Source organism: Thamnophis sirtalis, unplaced genomic scaffold (assembly GCF_051295495.1).
Source record: "Thamnophis sirtalis isolate CommonGarterSnake01/CBP01778 unplaced genomic scaffold, rThaSir2_p1.2 scaffold_15, whole genome shotgun sequence".
NCBI lineage: Eukaryota > Metazoa > Chordata > Lepidosauria > Squamata > Natricidae > Thamnophis > Thamnophis sirtalis.
This window is the reverse complement of record NW_028261395.1, coordinates 30,492,216-30,518,760: the sequence shown is the minus strand read 5'-3', so window position 1 is coordinate 30,518,760 and position 26,545 is coordinate 30,492,216. Positions and strand designations below refer to the sequence as shown.

Sequence of the window (26,545 nt, the reverse complement as noted above, 5' to 3'; positions counted from 1 at the left end):
GAAAGCGCGCATTTGACGTCATCACAGTGCGACAAAAACATCGCGCTGTGATAGAAAAATGTAAAAATAAAGCGAAAACCTTACCCTAAGCCCCCCAAACCTAACCCTAAACCTAACCCTAAACCTAACCCTTAACCTAACCCTAAATCTAACCCTAAACGTAACCCTTAACCTAACGCTAAACCTAACGCTAACCCTTAACCTAACGCTAAACGTAACCCTAACGCTCTAAACCTAACCCTAACCCTTAACCTAACCCTAACCCTTAACCTAACCCTAACCCTAAACCTAACCCTTACCTTTATGTGAATCGGCTTGCTTTAATTTTATTTTTATTTCAATTTGTAATTTTTTCGTCGTGCTGTGATGACGTCAAATGCACGCTTTCGTCGAGCGCAATTTTGTCCTCCTCGGTTTTGACGGGTCACGGAAGATAGCCTACTGTGATGGATTTGAATCAGTGTATATGTTGGCGAAGATTTTGTGCCACAAGCTTCCAGCCCTTTCAGATTTCTAGACTCATTTGAACATTAGCAAGTGAAGAAGAACTCCCCATTAGAAATGGATGGATCTTTTGGTTCTGATTGCTCATTTTGCCTTCCTTCCTTCTCTTCTTTTTATCCCTTCTCTGTTTTTTCATGCGGGATTAAAAGGAAGTTGGCATTTTTATAAATATAAAGAGATTTGCCAACCCTTTACCTTTCCTGCTTTTTATTTAATTGAGCATTCCTCCCACATACTTTACTTGCATTTTTTTGAAAATGTTTCTGTGATTGAATTCATGTGTCCTTTTGTGATGTCCTTTTTCAGAAAGTTGTGTAGTATTGATTTAAGAAGACCTTTGATCAGCCCCTGCACTTGGCTGAATTAAAAAGTCAACCCTGTTAACATTCAGTAGCATTTTTGGAAGATGCCGATCTTCTTAGGGGAAAAGCTTCATTGTTATACAGGTAAACCTCGACTGAGCCCCCAAATTTCCATTGCTAAGCAAGGCCGTTGTTAAGTGAGCCTTGCCTCATTTCATGACCACCCTGGCTAAGCAAAGCACTGCAGTTGCTAAGTTAATAACACGGTTGTTAAGCGAGTTCCCCATGGACTTTGCTTGTCAGAAGGTCGCAAAATGGGATCACGTGATCCCGGGACACAGCAGCCGTCATAAATACGAGTCGGTTGCCGAGCATCTGGATTTTAATCACGTGACCACTGGGATACTGCAACGGTCATAAGTTTGAAAAACAGTCATTGGTCACTTTTTCCAGGGCTGTCATAACTTTGAAGGGTCACTGAGTGAACTGTTGTAAGTGGAGGGCTCCCTCCACTTTGCTTTATTTTACAATAGAATAGTTGTGAAATAATGGAATAAAGTGAACATTACAAATGACTGCTCCGTTCTGTTTTGCTTTTTAACTAGGAATGCCAAATTAAATTGTAACCAAAGTTACAACCATTTTTCACACTTACGACCTTTGTAGCAGCGCCATGATTGTGGGATCCAAATTCAGACGCTTGGCAACTGGTTCATACTTATGACTGTCGCTATGTCCCAAGGTCATGGTCCGAAGATCTCCTTTTGTGACCACCTGACAAGCAAAGTCGATGGGGAAGCTAGTTTCACTTAACAACCATGGCAGGAAAGCTCATAAAATGGGGCAAAACTCTTTTGACAAATGTTTCACTTAACAGTAGAAAAGTTGGGCTGAGTTGTGGGCGTAAGTCGAGGACTATCTGTACGTAGCTTGATTTTAATTGGTTTTATTCCCCAACAAACTGGACCAGACAGAGATGGATATTGAATATTGGATCTTAGCCACTATGGAGCACAGGTAATCTTTAATCTTAAATAGAATTAGTCATCTTCAAAGGAGAAGAATTAAAGTGCAGGTGGTTTGCTGATGTGTTTTGTTGTCGTTATTTTGTGACTTTGAATCAGTGTTAACTAATCCCTGCAGCTTTGATGGAAAGATTTCTTGGAAGTGGTTTGCCGTTGCCTGATTCCAAGGATTAAGGGAGAAGCACTGGCCGAAAGTCACCCAGATGTTGATGGTGATTGTTTTCACGCCTAAGGCAAGACTAGAACTCAGATCTTCCAGTTCCTTGCCTGGTGCCTTATAGACAGGGTAGATTTGATTTAAACCAAGTCATTTAAAAGCACAATTTAAATCGGGATTTAAATCACTAGTAGAAAGGCTTGATTTAAATCGATTTAAATCATAATTTTTAAATGTTGTAGAAAAAAACAGGACACGCAAGCCAGCTCTTCAGGGAAGGAATAGTTTATTTGCGCAGGTTCATAGCAAAGAATAAATGGCCTGAACAATGAGTGACAGGCAGGAAATCCCTTATATAGTTTATCGCATTCAGATAAAGCCATCTGTTAGTTTTGGAAACACCCCTCAAGATTTGCCCTTGAGTTACAGCAATATTCTGTCTACAGGAAGTAATAATACATAGTCAGCCAATGGTCAACTATAGCATACATTTGAGGAAGTAAAATGTATCTTCCAGACAGATTTACAGTCAAGCCAGCAACTACATTAAAATAGAGACTAAAGAGCAACTGTCATCTCTGTCCCACAGCGACTCTTCCTCTGACCCTCTGTTGACTCACCGACAGTCCCAATATTGCAGAATATATACAGCCTCATGCCATTTAATTAAATTCCATTTCATGTTGAATAAACTAAATTATGAATGTATCTTAAATAGAAAACTATCTTTCGATTTTTACTCCATTAATTTGATCGGGGAAAAAAATCTGATTTAAATAAAAAAAATCTGACTTAAATGTTAAAAAAATCCAATTTTTTAAAAAAATCATCAATTTTTTTTACCACCCTGCCTATAGATCTTACAGCAGGGGGGTCCAACCTTGGCAACTTTAAAACCTTAGGACTTTTGCCAGAATTCATCAGCCATGAGTAGAATTCCCAGCTGGAAATTCTGGGAGATGAAGTCCTCGGGTCTTAAAGCTGCCAAGGTTGGACACCTGTGCTCTACTACACAGTGGTGAAATTCATTTTTTTTTTACTACTGGTTCTGTGGGTGTGGCTTGGTGGGTGTGAACTTGGTGGGCGTGGCAGGGGAAGGATACTGCAAAATCTCCATTGCCACCCCACACTGGGGCCAGCCAGAGGTGGCATTTTCTGGTTCTCCGAACTACTCAAAATTTCCACTACCGGTTCTCTGAATTAAAAGTTTCTACTACTGGTTCTCCAGAATCTGTCAGAACCTGCTGGATTTCACCCCTGCTACGACACCAAACCATATCTCAATTTCCTGGCTACGGTTCGTTTTCCTCAAGTTGATTGGCTTTCATAGATCTCTGCTATCTCTTCTGTCACCTAGCCTGAGAGGATAGTCAGGGCCGATCTTCCCCTCTGCTTTACAATTGGGTGTCTTCTTCAGTCCATAAAACCTGGTTTCTGGTTTCCAGGGCTAAATGCTTGTGTAGATATCTGGCTTTGAAAATACCGTCTCCTGTCTGAGAATTCAAGGGTGCATTATGGTTCAGACAACCTTGCTGTCTTCCTCATTTGACCTCTGGCAATTCCAAGTGGCCCCAATGTTTGTTATTATCATCCCATTATCATTTCCTTGAATGTTAGTATGTCTTTCTGAACCTTGACATTTATCTGGCTTCTATTTATCAACTTTCTATATAGATTTGTCTGCCTTCTTATCACATGGTTCCTGCTCAAGGATTTCACAAAAAGATATCGCTGGCCGTCATCAGCCAAGGTTGTTACTGGTAGTAGCTTCATGTCCACCTTAGCCGAAGTTGTGTAGCATTACAAAAGAATTGCTGAAGGATGTAAACCTACCAGCCCAGGCTGCTTAAATTCACAACAGTGTTCTGACTCAGCCTTTAGGAGAAACAAGAAACAGACTCCTTGTCCTGAAAAACCCCTTTATTTATATCTTGTGAATGAATTGCATTCACACACCGAAAAGTCCAGGCAATAGCCCTTCAAAGAGTTAATTGCAGTAACATACCCTATCAGTTCCTTGCGATAATTGCCAGGCCATGAGCTCCCAGGCGCAAAGCTGCAAATTAAGTTCTGGTAAACAGTCTCTGAGGCACGAAACACAATGAGCAAAATCTTCAGAAATACGAACTGTTGTCTCCTATAACAACCACACCCCTTCTATTTATTCCCCATCCAGGGAGGGGCCATTCAGTGTCCACGTGTGCTTTGCTTCCTGAGTCAATTCCTTGTCCTCCGTTGTTCTCCTCTCCTGACAGCTCTGTGCATATGCTCATCTGGAACAGGCCCCAGATGTTGTTCCTCCTCCAAAGGAAGCTGCCTCTCCAGTGGCTGGGTAATGTTGGACGGCCCTGGCTCTATCTCTGCGTCCGATGTAGCGCATCCATCAGAGCTTTCTCCAGACGCCAGAGCTGGCCCAAGTTCTTTCCCAACCTCCACATTGTCTACGTCTGCCACCAGCTCCACTGGCAGCTAGTGGGCCACAACACAGAGTTAGGAACATGATTTTTGGAGAAGGGATGCATGTTCTACTTCAAGGAAACTTAAGTTGGTTCCAAATGATGAATTATGTAAAACATTTCATAATTGAAGCAAAGGAACTTCATTTAAATAAAATGCTTAAGCAAACCTCTTAATGTTTGCAGGTGCTACATAGGCTGTAGGAAGATCCATGAATAGTGAGGAAGGCAAATAAATACGGCAATTTAAAATGAAGCATTTTGTCACACTATAAAGATCAACCTGACTTGTGAATGCATAAATATTTCTTTCCTCTGCCCTTAAGATAGTCATCTTTTTAATGTCAGGCCAAACACCTGGAAGGAAGCTATGTCTGTGTGTCTTTTTTAATTATTTGTAAGACATTTTTAATGTCTTTTTTTTAATTGCCCCTTTAAAAATATTTTGGCATTTTGTATTTTAACTTCCTTTGAATAAACTAAAAAAATTCAGAAAAAAACCCCATCAAGCCTAAGAAGTCAGAAGTTAAAGGAGGTAAAAAATGAAACATCAGATTCACAGTGTTTGCACACTTGCAATGTGAGAGCTTAGTCAAGAAATTTTTAAAGAAGCAGTTATGTTCTACATGTTCGTTACTGTTCTCTAATGCAGGGAGTCCATTTAGTGATTGTTTGAAGTTATACAGCATTGAAAAAAATGACTTATGACCAACAACTGTTGCAGTGTCTTCCATACACATTATCAACTGTTATTCTGTATTCCTCATATTTTGTGTGTTGGTGTGTAGTACTTTGTGCGTTGGTGTATAGCAATGATGGCAAACCTATGGCACGTGTGCAACAGGTGGCATGCAGAGCTCTCTCTGCGGGCACGCCAGCCATTGCCCCAGCCCAGCTCCACTGTGCATGCGCGCACTCCTCCCATTGGTCAGCTGATTTTCGGTTCTCTGCTGCGCATGTGCGGAGGGGGGCATGCACGGGGGCCATTTTGGGGTTCGTGTGTGGGCACACCCCCCCCGCACCCTATTTTGGGCCTGGAAGGCCTCCCACACCAACTTTGAAGCTAAAGCCGGGTATGCAGGCACCGCACAAGCCCCCCCCCCTGTTTTGGGCCTGGAAAACTGCCTGCATCAACCTGGAAGCTAAAAATGGGCGGGCGGGGGAGCGCATGTGCAGCGGACATGCATGCATGTGCAGAGGGTCAGGGGCGTGTGTGGGGGTGGGGTGCATGCATGGGGGACACTCGCATTGCATTTTTGGGGTTTGTGCGTGCGCTTTGGCCACTTGGCACCAAAAAAGTTAGCCATCACTGGTGTATAGGATTATTGTAGTTGAAGTCCAGTGCGCATGATAGGAAAGTTTCTTAATTCCTCCATCACTCCATCTCTTTCTTCTCCATCAACTCCGTTCTGCATTTGGTAATTGAATTCCGGTATTTGATGAGATGGTCCACAAAGCTTTTGATTACAACATTTGTTAGTTTTTTAAAATCCCTTGAAGTGCCTCTGTGCGTCAGTTGCAAAAGAATTGGCCTCTTCTATGTATTGTTGGTATTTAACACCAGATAAATTATCTGAGATGTTTGAAGGGGCGTCAAAAGAATGTTGGAAGTGTAAAAGTAAATAAAGCGGGGACTTTTGAATCATCTATAGTGGACATGTGATAAAGCAAAAAAAGTTTCTGGAGTATGATTCATATTTTAATACAGAAAATTTTGAAAATGGAGATAATAATGAAACCAGAACTTTTCCTTTTGGGCCTAATGGAAAAATAACAGGAGAAAAAATGTGGAACTTTATTATTATATATCTTGACAGGAGCAAGATTATTATTGTATGCACAAAAATGGAAAGACACTTCAATTCCTACTATGGACAAATGGTTGCAGAGGTTGATGGAGTTGGCTGAAATGGAAAAATGATCGACTTTGATGAAAGAAAAGAACATACCGTATTTTTCAGAGTATAAGACACACCTTTATCCCGCAAAAAGAGGGTGAAAATCTGGGTGCATCTTATACACTGAATTTATGACCTCTCGAAACCCTGTCCTCTTTGCAAAATGGACATGAAGAGGGTTTGGGAGGCCTGCAAAATACTCCTGGGGGCTGGGGAAGATAAAAATGAGCTAAAATGGGCTGTTTTGCTCATTTTTGCCACACCCCCAGCCCCCAGGAGCACTCTACAAGCCTCCCAAAGCCTATGCATGCCCTGTGTTTTATGAAAAATGGGCCCATTTTTGTGAAAAATGGGTCCTTTTTTGCTCATTTCCTCCCCCCCCCCCAGCCCCTAGGAGCACTTTGCAGGCCTCTCAAACTCTCTGCATGCCCCATTTTTCACCAAAATACCCCGGCAACGCTGGGTTATCAGCTAGCAACTCAATAAAATTGTTAAATGCAACAGAATTGACCACTTCTGTAGAAATGTTATTACCATCAGAACATGAGCTAATATGGGGAGGATTCTACCAAGAGGAGTCTGGATTTTTGTAACTTTCTTTTGTCAACATATTAAACTTGTTTTTTTTTTTCTTTCTGGTTGTCAAATATAACAATTTGCAGTCAATGCTATTAATTGGTAACAGTGTAAATCCATGCATTTGGGGGGGTGTGTGTGTAGGAATTATGTGATAATTGTTAGTGGTCCAGAGTAAAGGTCTTGACACTCTAACTATGGCAGCCCAAGTTTGAAACGGTTTTTAGAGACTCGCAGAAAGAAGTGGGCAACAATTTGAGCTGTCCGTACAGCAAAACTGTACAATTAATTTCGCAGATGTCAGTGCAGAGAACCCAAAGAGTATTATGGGAAGGAAGTCTGGTCTTTGTATTCCATCTTGATCTGGATTTAGAAGTTTATTGTAGAAGCGATTCCATCTCGAGTCCTATCCTGTGGTGGAGAGTTAGGACATTCAGTTGAAGATTGTTATTACCTGTCAACAGAGCTGGTATTCGGCCAGTTCGGGCCTATTCGCTCGAATTGGTAGCGGAAATCGTGGATGCCTCCCGCCCCCACCCGTTCACCCTCCCAGACTCTATGCCATCCCATTTGGGCACTTTTAAAGTCAAAGCGCATGTGCAGAAGGCTGAGCACATGCACGGATGGGCATGTGCGCTCACATTTGTGAACTGGTAGGGAAGGTGAGTGAATACCACCCCTGCCTGTCAAACTTCTCAAGACCAATTTGATTAAGGATCAAGGTTCTCAAACCAATTTGATTAAGGATGAAGGTTCTCAAGACCAATTTGATTAAGGATTAAGATTTTCAAGATCAATTTGATTAAGGATCAAGATCATGTGAACAATTAATATTGTTTTACACTATACTGGTAAGACTGCACTTGGAATGCTGCATCCAGTTTTGGTCATGCTACAAAGATGTTGAGACTTTAGAAAGAGTGCCGAGAAGAGCAAACAATGATGATTAGTGGGCTGAGGGCTAAAAGATACGATGAATAGTTGTGGGAACTAGGCATGTCTAGTCTAATGAAAGGAATAATCGGGTGACATGATAGTAGTCACAGAGAGGTTGTCGCAGAAAAGAGGGGATCGATCTCTTCTCCAAAGCATCTAAGGCAAAACAAGAGTGGAAGCTTAATAAAGAGAGATCAAACCTAGAAATAAGAAGAAAGTTTCTAACTCTGAAAACAATCAGTGGAACAGCTTATCACTGGAGGTTATCAAGAACAGACTGGACAATCATTTGCCCAGAATGGTATATGGCAGTGATGGCTAAACATTTCGGCACCAAGTGCTGAAACTGGAGCACCAGAATTGAGAAGAGAGCAGCTGGGTGGTAGGCATGTGCGTGGCAGCCAGATGTTCTTTCGGGTTCTGTCGTGCACATGCACACTGGCCAGCTGCTCTCCTTTGGGTTGTGCACACTGGCCAGTGTGCATGCATGCGCACCGAACCAGCTGGCCGACATGCATGCGTGCGATGGAACCAGGAAGAGCAGCTGGCGACAGTACATGTGCCCACAGAGAGGGCTGTGTGTACCACCTCTGGCACGTGTGCCATAGATTCACCATCACGGGTATATGGCCTCCTGTATGAGCAGAGGATTTGGACTAGAAGACCTCCAAGGTCCCTTCCATCTCCCTGTTATTCCGTATTCTGGAACATATTTTATTAGTTCCTAAAGCAACTGTGGCGCTTTCCCCAACTCTTTTTGAAATAACCAACATCTGAAAGCCAATACCGCAGTTGATATTTCTCTAGCATCTTTTTATTATTATTTGGGGGGCCCCAGCTGTAGAAGTTATGAAACTTTTTGACATTCTAAAATTCTTGCATTTAAAAGTCTTTTTCAATTGGTAATGAAGAATTTGCTGGATTTTTTTTCCTTTCCAGATTTTATTTAGCAAGTTAAAAAAAAATGCCTCTTGTCAGAATGAGTTTTGACAGGCCAGTTATAATTTTTTAAAAAAAATCTGTTGCCCAAGAAGGCGCTTGTAGATGAGTAAAGTAGAAAATATGTCAGCGTTGCCATTTTCCCCTATTCTAGTCTAGCCATAAAATTATATGCAATTCATTACATTTAGATTTTTAGGATATTAGGCATTGCCTTTATGTGCTTTCCATCTGTCTGGTTGCTTTGTAGTTCTAACCAAATATTTTTTCCTCCCCCAGATTTAATATTAGGCTTTTCCTGCATTTTGCTGACTCAGATCCTGGATTTCCAAGAAGAAGAAAGGAGAAGGACAAATGTTGGATGAAAATACCATGCTGAAATACTAACTTCTGTTTTTTGGCTTCTCTGCGTCCTTCATGGAGGAGCTCAAACCTACTCCAGGGCCAGTAAGAACGGGTTTCTTCTTAATTTTTTCATACATGTTGATCGATAAACTTAAGGGTCTCGTGGTGGAAAACGAAAAGCAGGTGACTTTGTTGTAACAACAAGCTTTCCCTACTGGTGCAAAACGGCGCTTATTTAAACGAGAGGCGCGTCAGCCAGTTGGATGCAGGCAACGGCTGGCAGGAATGGGAAGGCAGCTTCATTTGGGGATTTAAGCTCAGCTTGGAGATGAAGAAAAGGGCTGTTGAAATGTGGCTATAACAGCCGAGTGGGATTCACCTCTAAAATGATGGCTCCTTTCAGATGGCAAGGAACGACCTGCAAAGATCAGCTTTGTGATTCGGAATAGGACCACAGCACTCCAAGGATGCCCAGGAGAGGATTCATATTTCAAGCCAGAACGCGATGGCTTTTGGTCGGGTTAGCTTTGCTGCTGAGTCTATTACTGATCATGTATCTCCTGGAGTGCGCCCCACCAACCGAAAACAACCGATCGCTTCCTGGCCTCAGCGGGGATCATTTCGGTAAGGAGCATTACCAGGCCCTTCTTCAAGAGCAGGAAGAACACTACCAAGACAGGGCCGCCAGCCTGAAGCGTCAGATCGCCCAACTGAAGCTGGAACTTCAAGAGGTGAGCGAGAAATTGAAGCTCTTGCAGGATAAGAAAAACCCCAAAGTCCAGAGCATGGGCTCGCCGGGCATCAAGGAACAAACGTCCAACGACCTCTTAGAATACTTGCATTCCCAAATAGACAAAGCCGAAGTGAGCATCGGCGCCAAGCTGCCCAGCGAATACGCCGTGATCCCTTTTGAGAGTTTTACCTCCATGAAGGTGTACCAGTTGGAGATGGGACTCACCCGTCACCCGGAGGAGAAGCCTGTCCGGAAAGATAAGCGGGATGAGTTGGTGGAAGTGATTGAGGCGGGCCTGGAGGTGATCAATAATCCTGACGAAGAAGGACAAGAGGAAGACGACGGAATCGGGGAGCGGCAGCTTTACAGCGAAAGTGATTTCGTAGAAGGTATGTTTCCACCTGGCTCCTTCTCACCCAGCTCCCCAAACACAGCAAACCCTCTGTAGTTGAAGCAATGACTCCTTTATCAGCAGCGCCAGCAGCCCCGGCAAAAAGTTTCTCTCTCAACGCAGGCTGATAATCCATCTGGCAGGAAGAGGAATAGTTGTCTGCCACATCTATTCATCTCCTCCCCCTGCCTTTTATCCCAGAGTTAGGGTGGGGCTTCACTAGCAGCGGTGGGTCTTCCAACCCAAGGACCGGCCCATAGATTTCCACCTCTCCCCTCTCCTCTGCCTTCTACACATCCACACATCAGGCACTGGACCCAGCTGTTCCACTTCTTCCTCATCAGCCACTTCCAGACCTGGGGCTGTTGATTCTCCATCTGAGGGATGATGGATGGCCCAGGCTCCGTCTCTCTCTCTCTCTCTCTCTGACAGCCCCATTTCCTCTTGCCCCTTGGAGCTCTCAGGTTGCCTTGATGCTGATCCTGACTCCCGTGCCTCCTCCTCCTCTGATTCGGCTGCTAGAGGGGCCAGTGGCCGACAGGCCACAACACAAGCCTTGGAAATCAGAGTTTGCAGGAAGGCATTCTGCCCCGATCACTTACAGGTAGTCCTCGACTTACGGCTACAATCGGGCCCCAAATTTCCATTGCTAAGTGAGACCGTGGTTAAGTGAGTTTTGTTCCCCATGTTATGATCGATCTTGCCACAGTTGTTAAGTGACTCACGGAAGTTGTTAAGTGAATGTGGCTTCCCCGTTGACTTTGTTTATCAGAAGGTCCAAAAAGGATCAACGTGACACCCACCCACACACCCAGGGACCCTGCCACCAACATAAATATGAATAGAATAGAATAGAATAGAATCCTTTATTGGCCAAGTGTGATTGGACACACAAGGAATTTGTCTTTGGTGCATAGGCTCTCAGTGTACATAAAAGAAAAGATCCATTCGTCAAGAATCATAAGGTACAACACTTAATGATAGTCATATCAAATAAGCAATCAGGAAACACTGAATATGAATATAAATTGTAAGGATACAAGCAACAAAGTTACAGTCCTGCAGTCATAAGTGGGAGGAGATGGGTGATAGGAATGATGAGAAGACTAATAGTAATAGTAATGCAGCCGTAGGGAATAGTGTGACAATGGTGAGGGAATTATTTGTTTAGCAGAGTGATGGCGTTTGGGCAAAAACCGTCCTTGTGTCTAGTTGTCTTGGTGTGCAGAGCTCTATAGCGTCATTTTGAGGGTAGGAATTGAAACAATTTATGTCCAGGATGTGAGGGGTCTATAGATACTTTCACAGCCCTTGTTCTGACTCGTGGCAGTATACAGGTCCTCAATGGAAGGAAGGTTGGTAGTAATTGTTTTTTCTGCCAGTTGCCAAGCTGACGCTTGACCACAGGGATGTTAAGTCACTTTTTTTCAGTACCATTGTAACTTTGAACGGTTACTAAATGAACGGTTGTAAGTCAAGGACTTGCCTGTATGACAGATTATAAAACAAAAGACAGAGCTGTATACTTGCTTACAAAGAGTTTGATTATGATCGGATGCTAAAAATGTTTAAACAGGTGTTGGGGGGGTCACACTGAGAAATATGATAATATATACTGTACAGCAGGTGTATTCATAAGCTTTTGTGTTGAGAATAGGCCAATTAAAGAGTCTGTTCAGCTTTATTGTGTCCAGATTCTAACATACATGATATTGGCAGAATTAACAACAGCTTGATGATGGATACTGTTTTCAGCCCATCCTTAATCCTGAAAATCTCAGCTATCTTAAAGTCTAAGCCAGCTTCAGATACGGTTATTTTTAGGGCTTTCCTTCCCAATAATTCAAGTCATCACTTATAATCTTTCTCCATCTTGGAGAGTTGAAGGAGTTATTGAGGACTATATATAACCATCTCCCCCAAAGCACAAGATTGGGTAGCAATGTTTTTTAAAGTTGTTTTTTTTTTAAAAAAAGTTTTTTAAAATATAGGACAGTGACGGCTAACCTTTTTGTTGTGGCATGCTAAAAGAGTGTGCATTATGCAATGCCTGTGCGACACCCCTGCACACCAGGAAGGCTGGGTGCGCATGCCTGGGGGCGGGGTGAGCACAGGGGAATGTGGCGTTCCCCCCCACGTGGCTCATTTTTGGTCCAAGGAGGCTCCAGGAATGCCTACTAGGCCCAAAACAGGGCATGGGGGAGTCACACGCGCATGCACGTTCCCCCCCATGTTCCCCCCACCCCCGTGTGCATGTGCGCATGACTCCCCCACACTCCATTTTGGGCCTAGTAGGCCTTCCTGAAGCTTCCTTGGACTACAAATGGACCACGTGGGGGGGGGGGAATGACACATCCCCCTGTGCTCGCCCCCCCCCAGGCATGCATGCACAGCCTTCCTGCCCCCCCCCCCCCACCAATCCGCAACAGAGACCCCAAAATCAGCTGGTTGGTAGGAGACACACGCGTATTCGCGGTGGAGCTGAACTAGGGCGACAGCTTGGGTGCCTGCAGAGAGAGCTCTGCGTGTCCCCCGTGGTACGTGTGTCATAGGTTCACCATCACGGCCAGAGGACATTGAGAACCACCTGAAAAAAGTAACAATACTCCAGTTTCACACTTCTTCTTTGGGGAGGGGAGGGTGGATTTCTCAGCTTAATTCATCATTGATGTCCATCAGCATCACAGCACTGATGATGTGACCTAGTTTGGTAATGAAACGCCTGCAAGAAACCAACCAAGCTCAGAGAGCACCGAGGACTCCACATTTCAACCCCGAGCTACAGAGATTCTCTTCCATCTTTTTCTTCTTGTTGTTGTTGTTGTCCATCTAATGTTTTCTAAACTAGAAGTCTACACCTTCACAGGTTGTGACTTACCTGCCACACATGATTGCCCACCATAACTTTATCTAAGATTGGAATGCCAAATGAACGATCAAATAGTAAGTAGGTCTCAACACGTGGCTCATGGGTTATGCTTTACAGTTTCTGCCAGCAAGTCCATTAACTATTATTTAATGACAAATCTTGCTCAGTGTTTGCTATCTATTCTAGGAATCTTAAACTAGGTGTACTTAGAGCTTCAGGTCTTAAATATTTCTTGCTGATGACATATTAATGAAACACGGAGTTTGCTTTGGCAAAACACACCAGTCTTCATTCTCTGAATCTGCTGCTTCTCTTCCTCCAGTTCCTTAGCTGGTTTCCCAGACAGTGATTCATGTTAATAGTCAGTGAATTCTAATGCTTTTAATGTTTTTGAGTTGCCCGAGACCCATGAATAAATTGGATTTTCTTAGCTTGTTGTGGCGTTTTAAAGCTAATATAGGAAATACATGGAAAAAGAAGACAACTATTCAAGACCAATACATAAGAGAGATGGGAAACAGTTTAACCAGTTGGTTTTTCTGGTTTCTAAGAAGCTTATAAGTGGTAATCCCAAAGGTGATTTTTTTTCCAAGAAGACAAATCAGAATAGAGCTGGAAGGAACCTTGGAGTTCCTCCTGTCCAGCCCTCCTGCTCAAGCAGCAGATCCTATATCATTTCAGACAAGTGGCTGTCCAGTCTCTTCTTAAAAACCCACAGTGTTGGAGCACCCACACCTTCCGGTTGCAAGCTGTTCCATTGGTTAATTGTACTCACTGTTAGGAAGTTTCTCCTTAGTTCCAGGTTGCTTCCCTCTTTGATTATTTTCCATCCATTGCTTCTTATCCTGCCTCCAGGTGCATTGGAGAATAATTTGACCCACTCCTCTTTCTGGCAGTCCCTCAAATATTGGAGGACTTCTATCATGTCCCCGTCCTCTCCCCAGTAGTCCTTCTTTTCTCTAGATGAGCCAAACCCAAATCCTGCAACTATTCTTCATATGTTTTAGTCTCCAGGTCTTTAATCATCTTAGTTGCTTCTTCTTTGCACTTTTTCCAGAGTCTTTGTTTTTTTCATGAACCAAAGAAGCTTCTCGGATGAGAAGTGAAACATTTTCAAAGATGAAAAAACGCCCCCAAGAAAGTCCAGCTGCCTTTTGGGGAAAAAAAATCACCTTTGGGACAATCACGACCTGGATGATTGAGAATCCCCATAGACCTCTGAGTGCAGTGATGGCTAACCTTTTTGTCATCACATATCTAAAGTGTGCACACATACGTGTGACAATGTGTGTGTGCACGCACTCACATAATGCAATTCGCACGTGCCTCCCCCCTGCTGCCCCGCACATGCACCCTGCCCATCTTCTCCCATTTTTGGCTTCCAGGTTGGTGCAGGAGGCTTTCCAGGCTGAAAACGAAGTGCGGGAGGGAGCACACGCCCCACCGTGCCTCATTTTGGGCCTGGAAGGCCCCCTGCACCAACCTGGAAGCCAAAACATGAAGCAGGGCTGCGCAAGGTCGCAAAATGCAATACGAGTGCCCCGCACATGTGCCCCATCCCCCATGCATGCACACGGGCATCCCCCACATGACCCCTGCCCCTCACATGCGTGGCAGTGACACGAAGACCAGCTGGCCGGTGGGAGGTGCGCGCACATGTGCGGTGGACAGGCTTCGCAACTTGGGAGTCCTGGACCCACAGCTGACCTTCGAACATCATTTGTCAGCTGTGACCAGGGGGGCATTTGCCCAGGTTCGCCTGGTACACCAGTTGCGTCCCTACCTGAACCGGGAGGCCCTCACAACAGTCACTCGTGCCCTTGTGACCTCTAGGCTGGAATACTGCAATGTGCTCTACATGGGGCTGCCCTTGAAGAGCATTCGGCGACTTCAGCTAGTCCAGAATGCGGCCGCGCGAGTGATTGTGGGTGCACCTCGCTTCACCCACGTTACACCTATCCTCCGCGAGCTGCACTGGCTGCCTGTCGATCTCCGTGTGCGCTTCAAGGTGCTACTTATCACCTATAAAGCCCTTCATGGTAGTGGGCCTGGGTATTTGAGAGACCGCCTACTGCCGATTACCTCCACTAGACCGATACGATCGCATCGATTAGGCCTCCTCCGAATTCCATCTACTAGCCAGTGCAAACTGGCAACTACCCGGAGGAGAGCCTTCTCGGTGGCTGCTCCGACCCTCTGGAACGAACTCCCCGTGGAGATTCGGACCCTCACCACCCTCCAATCCTTCCGCGCCGCTTTGAAGATCTGGCTGTCCCGGCTGGCCTGGGGTTAAGATTCCAACCCCACCCGAATTGTGTGACTGTTGTGCTCTCTTTTAATATGTTGTATTGTTTCCATATTGGAATACTGTTTTTCTTCCCCCCCCCTCCCTTTTTGAATTGTGAGCCGCCCTGAGTCCCCCCAGGGAAAAGGGCGGCATACAAATAAAGGAAAATGAAATGAAATGGAGCTGGGCTGGGATGATGGTTGGCATGCTCTCAGAAAGGGCTCTGCGTGCCACCTGTAGCACGTGTGACATAGTTTCACAATCACGGTCTTAGTGATAGCTACACTTGATCACTAGAACTTCAGACAGCAGAACTGAGAAATTCTCTTCTGGGTCCCATTTGAATTCCAAAACACACCCATAAAACCTGATTTTATTGGCTCACTAAAAATGTTTATGGTGGAGATTGCATTGGGATGTTTCCAAGATGTGAGATCAGTTCCCCCGTAGCTCCCTGGTAATAAATAAATACCTGCAGTTGTTTAAAATGCTGGTTGAGATTCATACTCCACTCTGAATACCTCCCCTCAGAATTACAACATTTTCATGCATGAGTTGCACTCCTGAATACCCATGAAATATATGTCTGTTGCGTTCTGACTTTGTCTTCCTAGCGTAATTTCCTATTGCAAAAAGCCTTAAACTGAAAACTAGCCGAAGCCAGATGTTTGCAGACTCTGGAGTTTATAGGTATTGTTGAATCATTCCGCAATCCTTGTGGGGAAAGCAGTTCAGGCAGTAAATTTTTGGAGCTTACTGCTTCCTTTTGTAAACCCCAACCTTCCTTCCTTTGTCGTTTTTTTTAGTTTGGTGAAGAAACGGGGGCCCCTTTAAAAACCATTTTGGTCAGCTTGTTTGAGATGGTTTGTGGGTCAACGGGTACTTCTCTCTTCTCCTTTTTAGATTTCAACAGGATGAATTGTTTGGCGTTTTGTAATTAAGTTGAAGCACTACTGACTTATTTCAGGTAAAACAGGAAATTCCCTGTTCCTGGTTACAGTTAGCTACAAGGTTAGATGTTCCCCACAAAGTAACTATTTTTGACCAATCTGCTGTGTATTTTAATGCCAATGCCAACGATTTAAACTTTAGGAGCAGCGTGTTGTTGTTGTTGTTAGTCGCGAAGTCATGTCCGACCCATCACGATCCCATGAACAATGTTCCTCTAGGCCACCCATGGCGAAGCTTTTTTGGCTCGCGTGCCATAAGTGGGGGGAGTGCAGGGGAGGTCGTGTGCGGGCGTGCCGCACCCATAATGCAATGCGCAACCCCCCAGTGCGCATGCATGCACTACAGGCACTCCCCCCATTTTTTGCATGCTTTTTTTGCCCTCCCCAGGCTCCAGATGCTTTATAGGAGGCTGGGGAGGGCGAAAATAGCCTCCCCTGCCCTCCCGGAAGTCCTCCGGAAGCTTCAGGGACCTTCAGGAGGCTTTTCTGAAGCCTCCGGAGCAGTCAAAACGACCCTCAGAGCAAAGCGGAAGTCACTTCTGGTTTGCTTCGAGGGTCATTTTGAGCGCTCCGAAGGATTCAGGGACCTTCAGGAGGCTTCCCTGAAGCCTTCAGAGCAGTAAAAATGACCCTCTGAGTAAACTGGAAGTCTGTTCCTGAACTTCCGGTTTGCCCATAGGGCTGGCTTTTTGCGCTCCGGAGGCTTCAGGGAAGCTCATGAAGCCTCCGGGGAGGGGGGAGAGGCTCTTTTCACCCTCCCCACCCTCCTATAAAGCCTCTGGAGCCTGGGGAGGGTGAAAAGTGGCTTTGAAAAAGGGTGAACTTAGCTGGCCAGCACACGCATGCGCGCTGGCCAGCTGATAGGGCAGCACCTTGGTTCGCCATCACTGCTCTAGGCCTTCCTGTCCTCTAAATGGACCTCTGGAGTCCATTTAATCTCACGCCTACTGCTTCGGTGACTCCATCCAGCCACCTCATTCTCTGCCCTCCAACGTTCCCAGCACGAGACTCTTCTCCAGTGAGTCCTTCCTTCTCATTAGGTGGCCAAAGTATTTGTGTTTCATATTCAGGATCTGACCTTCTAAAAAAGCAATAAGGGTTGCTCTCCTCTAGGACTGACCGCTTTGATCGCCTTGCAGTCCAAGGGACTCACAGGAATCTTCTCCAGTACCATAGGTTCAAAGGCCTCCTTTCTTTGGCACTCAGCCTTCCTTATGGTCCAACCTCCACAGCCATACATTGCAATTGGGAAAATCAAAGCCTTGACTATATGCACTTTTGTTGGCAGGGTGATGTCTCTGCTTTTGAGGATGCTTTCTAGATTTTCTATAACTTTCCTCCCCAGGAGCAAGCGTCTTTTAATTTCTTGGCTGCAGTCCCCATCTGTGGTGATCTTGGAGCCCAGGAAAATAAAATCTGTCATTACTTCCATGCTCTTCCCATCTTCCCCATCTATTTGCCAGGAATTGAAAGGGCTGGATGCCATGATCTTAGTTTTCTTAATGTTTTCTTAAAGAACAGGGTGCATCATGCTCAAAAAATCCAATAACCCCAAGCAAAGATTGGCTTCAGCTTTTCAACCCTTCCAAGGATTTGAGTTGCATTGACATCATTGCTGAAATGATTCTCTCAAGCTTTACAGTAAATTTAATTGGAGGAAATAAAATTCCTACATTGCTAGTGGAGGTTGAATTTTAAATTCTGTCTGCTTGGACTACAGGCCCTGTCTGGGTGAGTAGCAGTACTGGGGAGATCAGAGACAGCCCATGTATCATTCAGAAGAATACAGCAAGGTTCAAGACCAATTAAAGTTTGGTCTTAATGGAATAGGATTCCAATTTTATTTATTCATTTGTATCCCACCTTTATTATTTTTTTACAAATAACTTAAGGCAGCCAGTCCTTGAGATATCCAACATACCTTCCTCCTCCTGTTTTTCTCCCACAACAACCCTGTGAGGTGGTTTGGACTGAGAGAGAGAGGGACTCGCCCAAAGTCTCCTAGCTGCTTTCATGGCTAAGGTGAGACTAGAACTCACAGTCTCCTGGCTTCTAGTCAGGTGCTTTAACCAGTAGAGCAGTGTTTCTCAACCTTGGCAACTTGAAGATGTCCGGACTTCAACTCCCAGAATTCCCCAGCCAGCGAATGCTTTCGCTGGCTGGGGAATTCTGGGAGTTGAAGTCCGGACATCTTCAAGTTGCCAAGGTTGAGAAACACTGCACTAGAGTAAGCTACTGGTTCTTTCTTTCTTTCTTTCTTTCTTTCTTTCTTTCTTTCTTTCTTTCTTTCTTTCTTCCTTCCTTCCTTCCTTCCTTCCTTCCTTCCTTCCTTCCTTCTTCCTCATTTCCTTCTTCCTTCCATCCATCCATCCATTTTTCCCTGTCTCCTTCTTACTTTCCTTCCACCTTTCCTTCCTCTTTCTTTCTTTCTTTCTTTCTTTCTTTCTTTCTTTCTTTCTTTCTTTCTTTCTCTCTCTCTCTCTCTCTCTCTCTCCCTCTCTCTTTCACTTCCTCCCTCCTCCCCTCCTCCCTTCATTCCATGCTTTCTTCATTTTATTCATTTTCCTCTTTACCTTCTTACTTCCCTTCCTCTTTCTTTCTTTCTTTCTTTCTTTCTTTCTTTCTTTTCTTTCTTCCTCCCTCTCTTTCTCTCCCTCCCTCTCCCCCTTTCTGTCTCCCTCCCTCCCTCCTTCCCTCCCTTTCTTTCTCCCTCTCTCTCCCTCTTTCTGTCAATAACAAAAAAATCAATATGGATCCTCCAGTCACACATCTCTCACTCCAAATACTCAGCAGTTCATAAATAGGGTCTTGTGGGAAAAAGATAATTTGGGAAACGTACTAGATTTGCTAAAGCACTAAAGCAGGAGTGAAATCCACTTACCGTTGCTACCGGTTCAATAGCAATGTGAGCACGCACATGCTCCCTTTGCTCACATTCGCCATCTCCGCGCATTTGCAGGATCTTCGCATGCGCAGAGCACACCTGCAAAGATAAGCGAGGGGCGGGGGGAGTCTGCTGTGTGCCACGCGATTTAGATTAGCTAGAGAGCAGGAAACCCTCCTTTCTAGCTAATATAAATCATGCATCACAGCTGATCGTCGAAAAATCATTTTTTTTTACTGTCGGTTTGGCCGAAGTGGTCCGAACTGGTAGCATTTCACCACAGCACTAAAGACATTAGAATGCCTCATTCCTCTTAAGAAATTAAATGATAGTAGGGCTTTTGTGAACTTGGCCATGTCCCCAAAGCAGGGGTGAAATCCAGCAGTTTCTGACAGGTGCTGGAGAACCAGTAGCGGAAATTTTGAGTAGTTCGGAGAGCCGGCAAATGTCACTTCTTGGCTGGCCCCAGAGTGCAGTGGGAATGGAGATTTTGCAGTATCCTTCCCCTACCAAGCCTACCAAGCCACACTCACAGAACTGATAGTTAAAAAAAAAAATTCGCTATTGCCCCAAAGGTCAGATATTCATAACCCTTTGGAGAAAGAATGATTCTCTTCTTAAATTTGGGGTTTTATCCTGTATCCTAACTAATGCTTTTGAGGGCTTACTAAACAGAGTAACACAAAAGGGGGAAAATGTTTGTTAAAGCTTGAAGGTTGCAAAGAAGGAACAGAAGAAGAGTTTGATAAGGAGTGGAATGACATGTCTCAGTACTGTTGCCAAAATTTATTTAATTTTCTGCTTACTCTACATGCGAGATTAGAAACCTCATCATTCTGGTTCAAGGTGCCCAGTTGGCATTAAGTTTTACATGCCAAGATTAACATCAGATACACCCTGCAATGAGAATTATGCAGCCCCTTGCATCTCTCTCTCTCTCTCTCTGTTTGTCTGTGTGTTCCACTTATTAAACAATAAAACATCTGGAACAAAATCACGAGAAATCCCCACAAATCTATTGTTGTAATGAAGTTAAAGGAATTTAAAAAAAGAAACCTCAATTTTTGTTTCCCTTTGTGTGTTGAAGTTAAGTATCCATCTTCCCGCGTCTTGAGTATTGCTATTATTACTTGAATTTCATCCATTTTCAATAGTAATTGATATTGGTATGTGAAAAGTGGTGGTTCACGGATACGACACTGAGCTTGTTGGTCAGAAAGGTCGGCAGTTTGGCAGTTTGAATCCCTAGCGCCACATAACGAAGTGAGCTCACGTTACTTGCCCCAGCTTCTGCCAACCTAGCAGTTCCAAAGCAGGTAAAATGCAAGTAGAAAAATAGGAACCACCTTTGGTGGGAAAGTAACAGCGTTCCGTGCGCCTTTGGTGTTTAATCATGCCGTCCGTATGACCACGGAGACGTCTTCGGACAGCGCTGGCTCTTTAGCTTAGAAACGGAGATGAGCACTGCCCTCTAGAGTTGGGAATGACTAGCACATATGTGCAAGGGGAACATTTAGCTTATGTGAAAGAACCTTTCATAAAATTCTTCCTCCTAAACTTAAATTCTTGAACCTAGGAAAACAAGAACAAATAAACCCCTCAGCTTATTTGAAAGCCAATTGAAGTTCATTGCCAGTCTTAAATTCATTCTGGTTCCAATTATCCATTGTTTTGTGTTACTCATTTTCCCTCTTGTTCAAAAGATGCATCATAAAATACATCTTTTAAAACCGCACAGAATGTGTTGCATTCCTGTCTAGGCTGGAGGTTAAATTTGATCTCCACACTGCATTTACTTAGGATAAACCCTCCACAGTGTGCATGAGAGAATAGAATAGAATATGGAATCAGAATAGAATATGGAATCAGAATAGAATATGGAATCAGAATAGAATGGAATAGACTAGGAATAGGAAATAGAATAGAATGGAATGGAATAGGAATAGGAAATAGAATGGAATAGGAAGTAGAATAGAATAGAATAGAATAATTTATTGGCCAAGTGTGATTGGACACACAAGGAATTTGTCTTTGGTGCATATGCTCTCAGTTTACCTAAAAAATAAATAAATTCATGAAGAATCATAAGATACAACACTTAGTGATAGTCATAGGTTACTGAACAAGCAATCAGGAAACAATCAATATCAATAATCAAATTGTAAGGATACAAGCAACAAAATTACAGTCATACAGTCATAAGTGGGAGGAGATGGGTGATAGGAACGATGAGAAGATGAATAGTAATGCAGCCTTAGTGAATGGTTTAACAGTGGTGAGGGAATTATTTGTTTAGCAGAGTGATGGCATTCAGGGGAAAAAACTGTCCTTGTGTCTAGCTGTTCTGGTATGCAGTGCTCTGTGGCATCGTTTTGAGGGTAGGAGTTGAAACAATTTATGTCCAGGATGTAAGGGGTCTGTAGATACTTCCACAGCCCTTGTTCTGACTCATGCAGTATACAGGTCCTCAATGGAAGGCAGACTAGTAGCAATTTTTTTTCCAATTCTAATTCTCCTCTGAAGTCATTGTCTGTCTTGTTGAGTTGCAGAGCCAAACTAGACAGTTATGGAGGTACAGATGACAGACTCAATAATTTCTCTGTAGAACAGAATCAGCAGCTCTTTGGGCAGTTTGAGCTTCCTGAGAAAGAACATTCTTTATTGTACCTTTTTGAAGAGGTTTTTGATGTTAGGTCTTGAGATATGATAGAACCTAGAAATTTGAAGAGTGATGGGTTTTCATGTTATATATAATTCAGCATACCGTGTTTCCCCCCAAAATAAGATAGATTTTCTTTTGACCCCCGAACTAAGCACTTGGCCTTATTTTCAGAGAGGTCTTATTTTTGAGGTGCAGGTGGTAGTGAATGTGGTCACCTTGTAAGGGCTCCTCTCCTAACTTAAGAAAGTGAAGACTCTTGAAACGGAGTATTTCAAAAGGAACCTTTTTTTAAGAAGAATGGAAGCCATTAAAGTCAAAGCAACATCTGAATCCCCTTAGGCAATGCAAGTAGAATTAAAGCATTAGAGACCCCTCCCATTTGTTAGAATGCAGACTCCAGCCAATACACAAGTGTGAAGATGTTTCCTTTATCAACTGCCCTGAGAGCCAAATAAACATACAGTCCCATGGCTATCTTCTGTTACACAGTGCAATGTCCCAGATGGCCATCATAAACACACACACCCCAAAAAAGATGATGGGATCTCAGGCATTTCAGCACCAGGAAGCCAATTGTAAAACATCAGTTGTCTGTAAATTGACTCCAAGGCCCCCCTCCACCCAATTGAATGGCAGTATCACTTTTAGGGATCTGACACACCTCGTGGCTGCTGCTGTGTTTCAATATTTTCCGGGAGGGCTTATTTTTGGGGGAGGGCTTATTTTAGCTCATGCTCTCAAAAGCCCGATTGGGCTTTTTATCAGGGGAAGTCTTATTTTCAGGGAAACAGGATAGTTTGTTTTAAGCTCCATGCCCTCCTCAACCCAACATCTAACATAGATTTTTACAAATCTGCCTGACCAACTATCCTACAGCCCATGGATCTAAAATCTATGTAATGCTTCCTTGCACTTAATAGAATATCTAAGATTTTGTCCATGTGGATCTCTGGGAATTGAAGTTCATACATCTTAAAGTTGCCAAGTTAGAAAAGCATTAAGTTACCATATTTTTCAGAGTATGAGACACACCTTCCCCCCCCCCCCCCAAAAGAGGGTGAAAATCTGGTTGCGTCTTATCCACTGAATACAGCATTTTTGGCTTCCCGACACCCTGCCCCCTTCGCAAAAATGGATGTGCAAAGGGTTTGGGGGGCCTACAAAGTGCTCTTGGAGGCTGGGAAGGACAAAAACAAATGGGCCATTTTTAAGCAACCTTCCAGCTAAATCAGAGCTCCCCAACCTGTGGGCCACAGCCCACTGCCCTTAAATGCCACTGAGTCATGTGAGGGGCCTGCCAATGCGTGTGCATACACGGCCCCACTCACGCGAACGTTGTTGCGGGCTTAAATCGCTTGCCCCTTCCACAAAATCATCCCCCGTTTCCCCCCCCCCCCGGCCCCCTGCTCTGGGCTGCCAGCCCAGAAGGCTTGGGGTTAACTCTGACCTAAATCATACATGATTCACATTCTTCTAGTAGATAGTTTAAAAATTCATTGTGCAATGCATCCCTTTCAGAAACCCATTATAGATGATCTTACAAAGGAGATAATAGGAAGGCTAATAGTTTGGTTTTCAGTCTAGCAAAATACATTTATTGGCTCGACTGGGAAGCTTATTGTAAAGTTTGGCAATAATTAACTTAGACAGGATCCTTCTCTATCAATAAACTCCTCTTCTTCTTTCTCTTCTTCTTCTTCTTCTTCTTCTTCTTCTTCTTTCTTCTTCTTCTTCTTCTCCTCCTCCTCCTCCTCCTCCTCCTCCTCCTCCTCCTCCTTCTCATCCTCCTTTTCCTTCTCCTTCTCCTCCTCCTCCTCCTCCTCCTCCTCCTCCCCCCCTTTCCACTCCTCCTCCTTTATCTCCTCCTCCTTCTCCTCCTTTTTAAATGTTTGTTAATATAGATAATGCAGTGGCAGGCACAGAATTTTATAAACTGGTTGGTAGAAATGTTGCTTTCGATGAAAGAACAAATGTGCAATTTAAGATTCCTCCTCCTCCTCCTCCTCCTCCTCCTCCTCCTCCTCCTCCTCCTTCTTCTTCTTTGTCTCCTCCTCCATCCTCCTCTTCCTCCTCCTCTTCCTCCTCCTCCTCCTCCTCCTCCTCCTCCTTTTTAAATATTTGTTAATATAGATAATGCAGTAGCAGGCACAGAATTTTATAAACTGGTTGGTAGAAATGTTGCTTTCGATGAAAAAACATGTGCAACTTAAGATGACTCCTCTTCCTCCCCAGTCCCCCTCCCCTCCCCCACCCCCTGCCCCTCCCCTTCCCCTTATTCTTATTCTTCTTGTTGTTCTTTTTCTTTAATGTTTGTTAATATAGATAATGCAGCCACATAATTTTATAAACTGGTTGGTAGAAATGTTGTTTTCGATGAAAGAACGAATATGTAACTTAAGACAAGCTGACTCAAGTCATTCCTGTTTCTCTAAAAATCGCCCAAAATCGTTCCATAAATTACCCATTGAAAAATATGTGCCAGATGATCTCATTTTGAACTTTCCTTCCTGGACTGTTATTTTTGCATACCAGAATTTACAGCGGGAGACTCATGTTTTTGGAAAAGGAGAAAAAAACCTTTTCCCTTAATACTGATGTTGCAAGAGTTGCAATCATATCTCACCTACTTTAGCTGGAAGTAAGATTTGACCAAAAAGTTGGCTCAGTTGGATAAAGACCTTGAAACAGTTGACATCCTTGTATGTATGAATGACATATTTCTTTTGGTTCCGTTTCCATTTTTTGTTTAATGTTTTAAGGCAGTTTTTAAAATATGGACCTGGCTGGATTCTAAGCCAAGTCTTTATAAATTCTGAGTTTAATGTATGAATGATAGGTCACGCTAATTTGCAAATGTTTAAAACCATCATTGGTTGGCTAGTTGTTGAGGGGGTTCATGCATATAGAGAGTTCTCAACTTACAATGACAACTGAAGTCAACATTTCCATTGCCAAGTAAGACAGTTGTTGAGTTTTACCCCATTTTACGACCTTTCTTGCCATCGTTGTTAAGTGAATCTTTGCAGTGTTGAAAGGTTGCTAAGTGTTGTGGCCCGCCAGCGGACAGCAGAGTTGTCAGGGGGTTTGGACAGTGAGGAGGAGGAACATGGGCCAGTCTTGGAGTTTGGGGAAGGCTCTGACGAGGGCTCTGTGTTGGAGGCAGAGATGGGGCCAGAGCCGTATGCCAGTTATCAGCTGCCTTCAGAGTCAGACATCAGTGAGGCAGACGAACAGCTGGAGCCTGTTCCTAGTGTGCGAATGCACAGAGTTGCCAGACAAAGAACAGGGGTTGACTCAGAAGTAAGGCTACAGGTGGATGTTGAATGGCCCCTCCCATAGGGAATAAAAGAGGAGCGAGAGGGGAGTGGAGTTTGCAGGAGACAATTAGTTCGCTTAATTGGTTTGTGACTCTCCAAGACTCCTTGCCAAGTTTTGCAGATATCGGCCTGGCAGCTCTCCAGGCCAGATAAGGTCTGTGACTGTAAATCTTCCCTTGAAAAACTTTCCTGAATGTGAATGAGCAGAATTCACAGTCAATTAATAAAAGGTTTTTTTTGTTGTGATAAGGAGTTCGTTTCATGCTATTGGGAGGCCTCGGTCAGAACACTAAATGAATCTGGCTTCCCAGTTGACTTTACTTGTCAGAAGGTCGCAAAAGGGGATCTGGTGACCCCAGGTACATTGCAGCCGTCATAAATATGAGCCACTTGCGAAGCGTACCAATTTGACCATGGGGAGGCTGCAACAGTCATAAATACAAAAAAAGCGGTCATAAGTCATTTTTTCAGTGCCATTTTAACTGTTAAACAGCCACTAAACAAATAGCAATAGCACTTAGACTTATATACCGCTTCACAGTGCTTTACAGCCCTCTCTAAGCGATTTACAGAGTCAGCCTCTTACCCCCAACAATTTGGGTCCCCATATTACCCACCTCGGAAGGATGGAAGGCTGAGTCAACCTTGAGCTGGTGAGATTTGAACTGCCAAATTGCAGACAACTGGCAGTCAGCAGAAGTAGCCTGCAGTACTTCACTCTAACCACCGCGCCACCACAAATGGTTGTAAGTTGAGGATTAAATGTAGCATTGAGTCCAAGACAAATTTCCTTAGGAAATGCACCAGGATGTGTTTCACAGCCTTTTCTTGCTGCCTGTAAAAGCTATGACTGAGTTGATTCCATCTTTTGTATTTTCCACCAGGTTATTACCGCACGGAGAGAGACAAAGGCTCCCAGTATGAATTATTCTACAAGAAAGCAGACGAAATGGAATACCGACACGTTTCGCTGTTTCGTCCGTTTGGTCCTCTCATGAAAGTGAAGACAGAGACGGTGGACATCTCCCGGTCGATGATCAATATCATAGTTCCTCTAGCGGGAAGGACGGAGGTTTTTGCCCAATTCATGCAAAATTTCAAGTAAGTTCCTAAGAGATAAGATAAGGTAACCTTTATTATCATGTTTTTTTTTTTACTGTGAGCACACATTAAAAATCAAATTCTGTTGCCTGCTCTCCAAAGAAATAATATGGCTACCCATACACATACATAGTACACATATACATATGATATATGATATATGTATGCATGTATGCATGTTTATATGTGTACACACACACACACACTTACACC

General features: G+C 43.9%; 1 protein-coding gene across 1 annotated transcript in view; it reads left to right on the top strand.

The window, feature by feature from the left end:
* Nucleotides 1-26,545, top strand: part of CSGALNACT2 (chondroitin sulfate N-acetylgalactosaminyltransferase 2) — a 67,890-nt gene that overhangs the window by 23,441 nt on the left and 17,904 nt on the right. The window contains exons 2-4 of the mRNA XM_087701795.1: nt 9,073-9,240; nt 9,542-10,260; nt 26,116-26,332. Of these exons, the coding sequence (XP_087557921.1) occupies nt 9,606-10,260; nt 26,116-26,332 (872 nt within the window). The 5' untranslated portion in view covers nt 9,073-9,240; nt 9,542-9,605. The remainder of the gene's footprint in view (nt 1-9,072; nt 9,241-9,541; nt 10,261-26,115; nt 26,333-26,545) is intronic.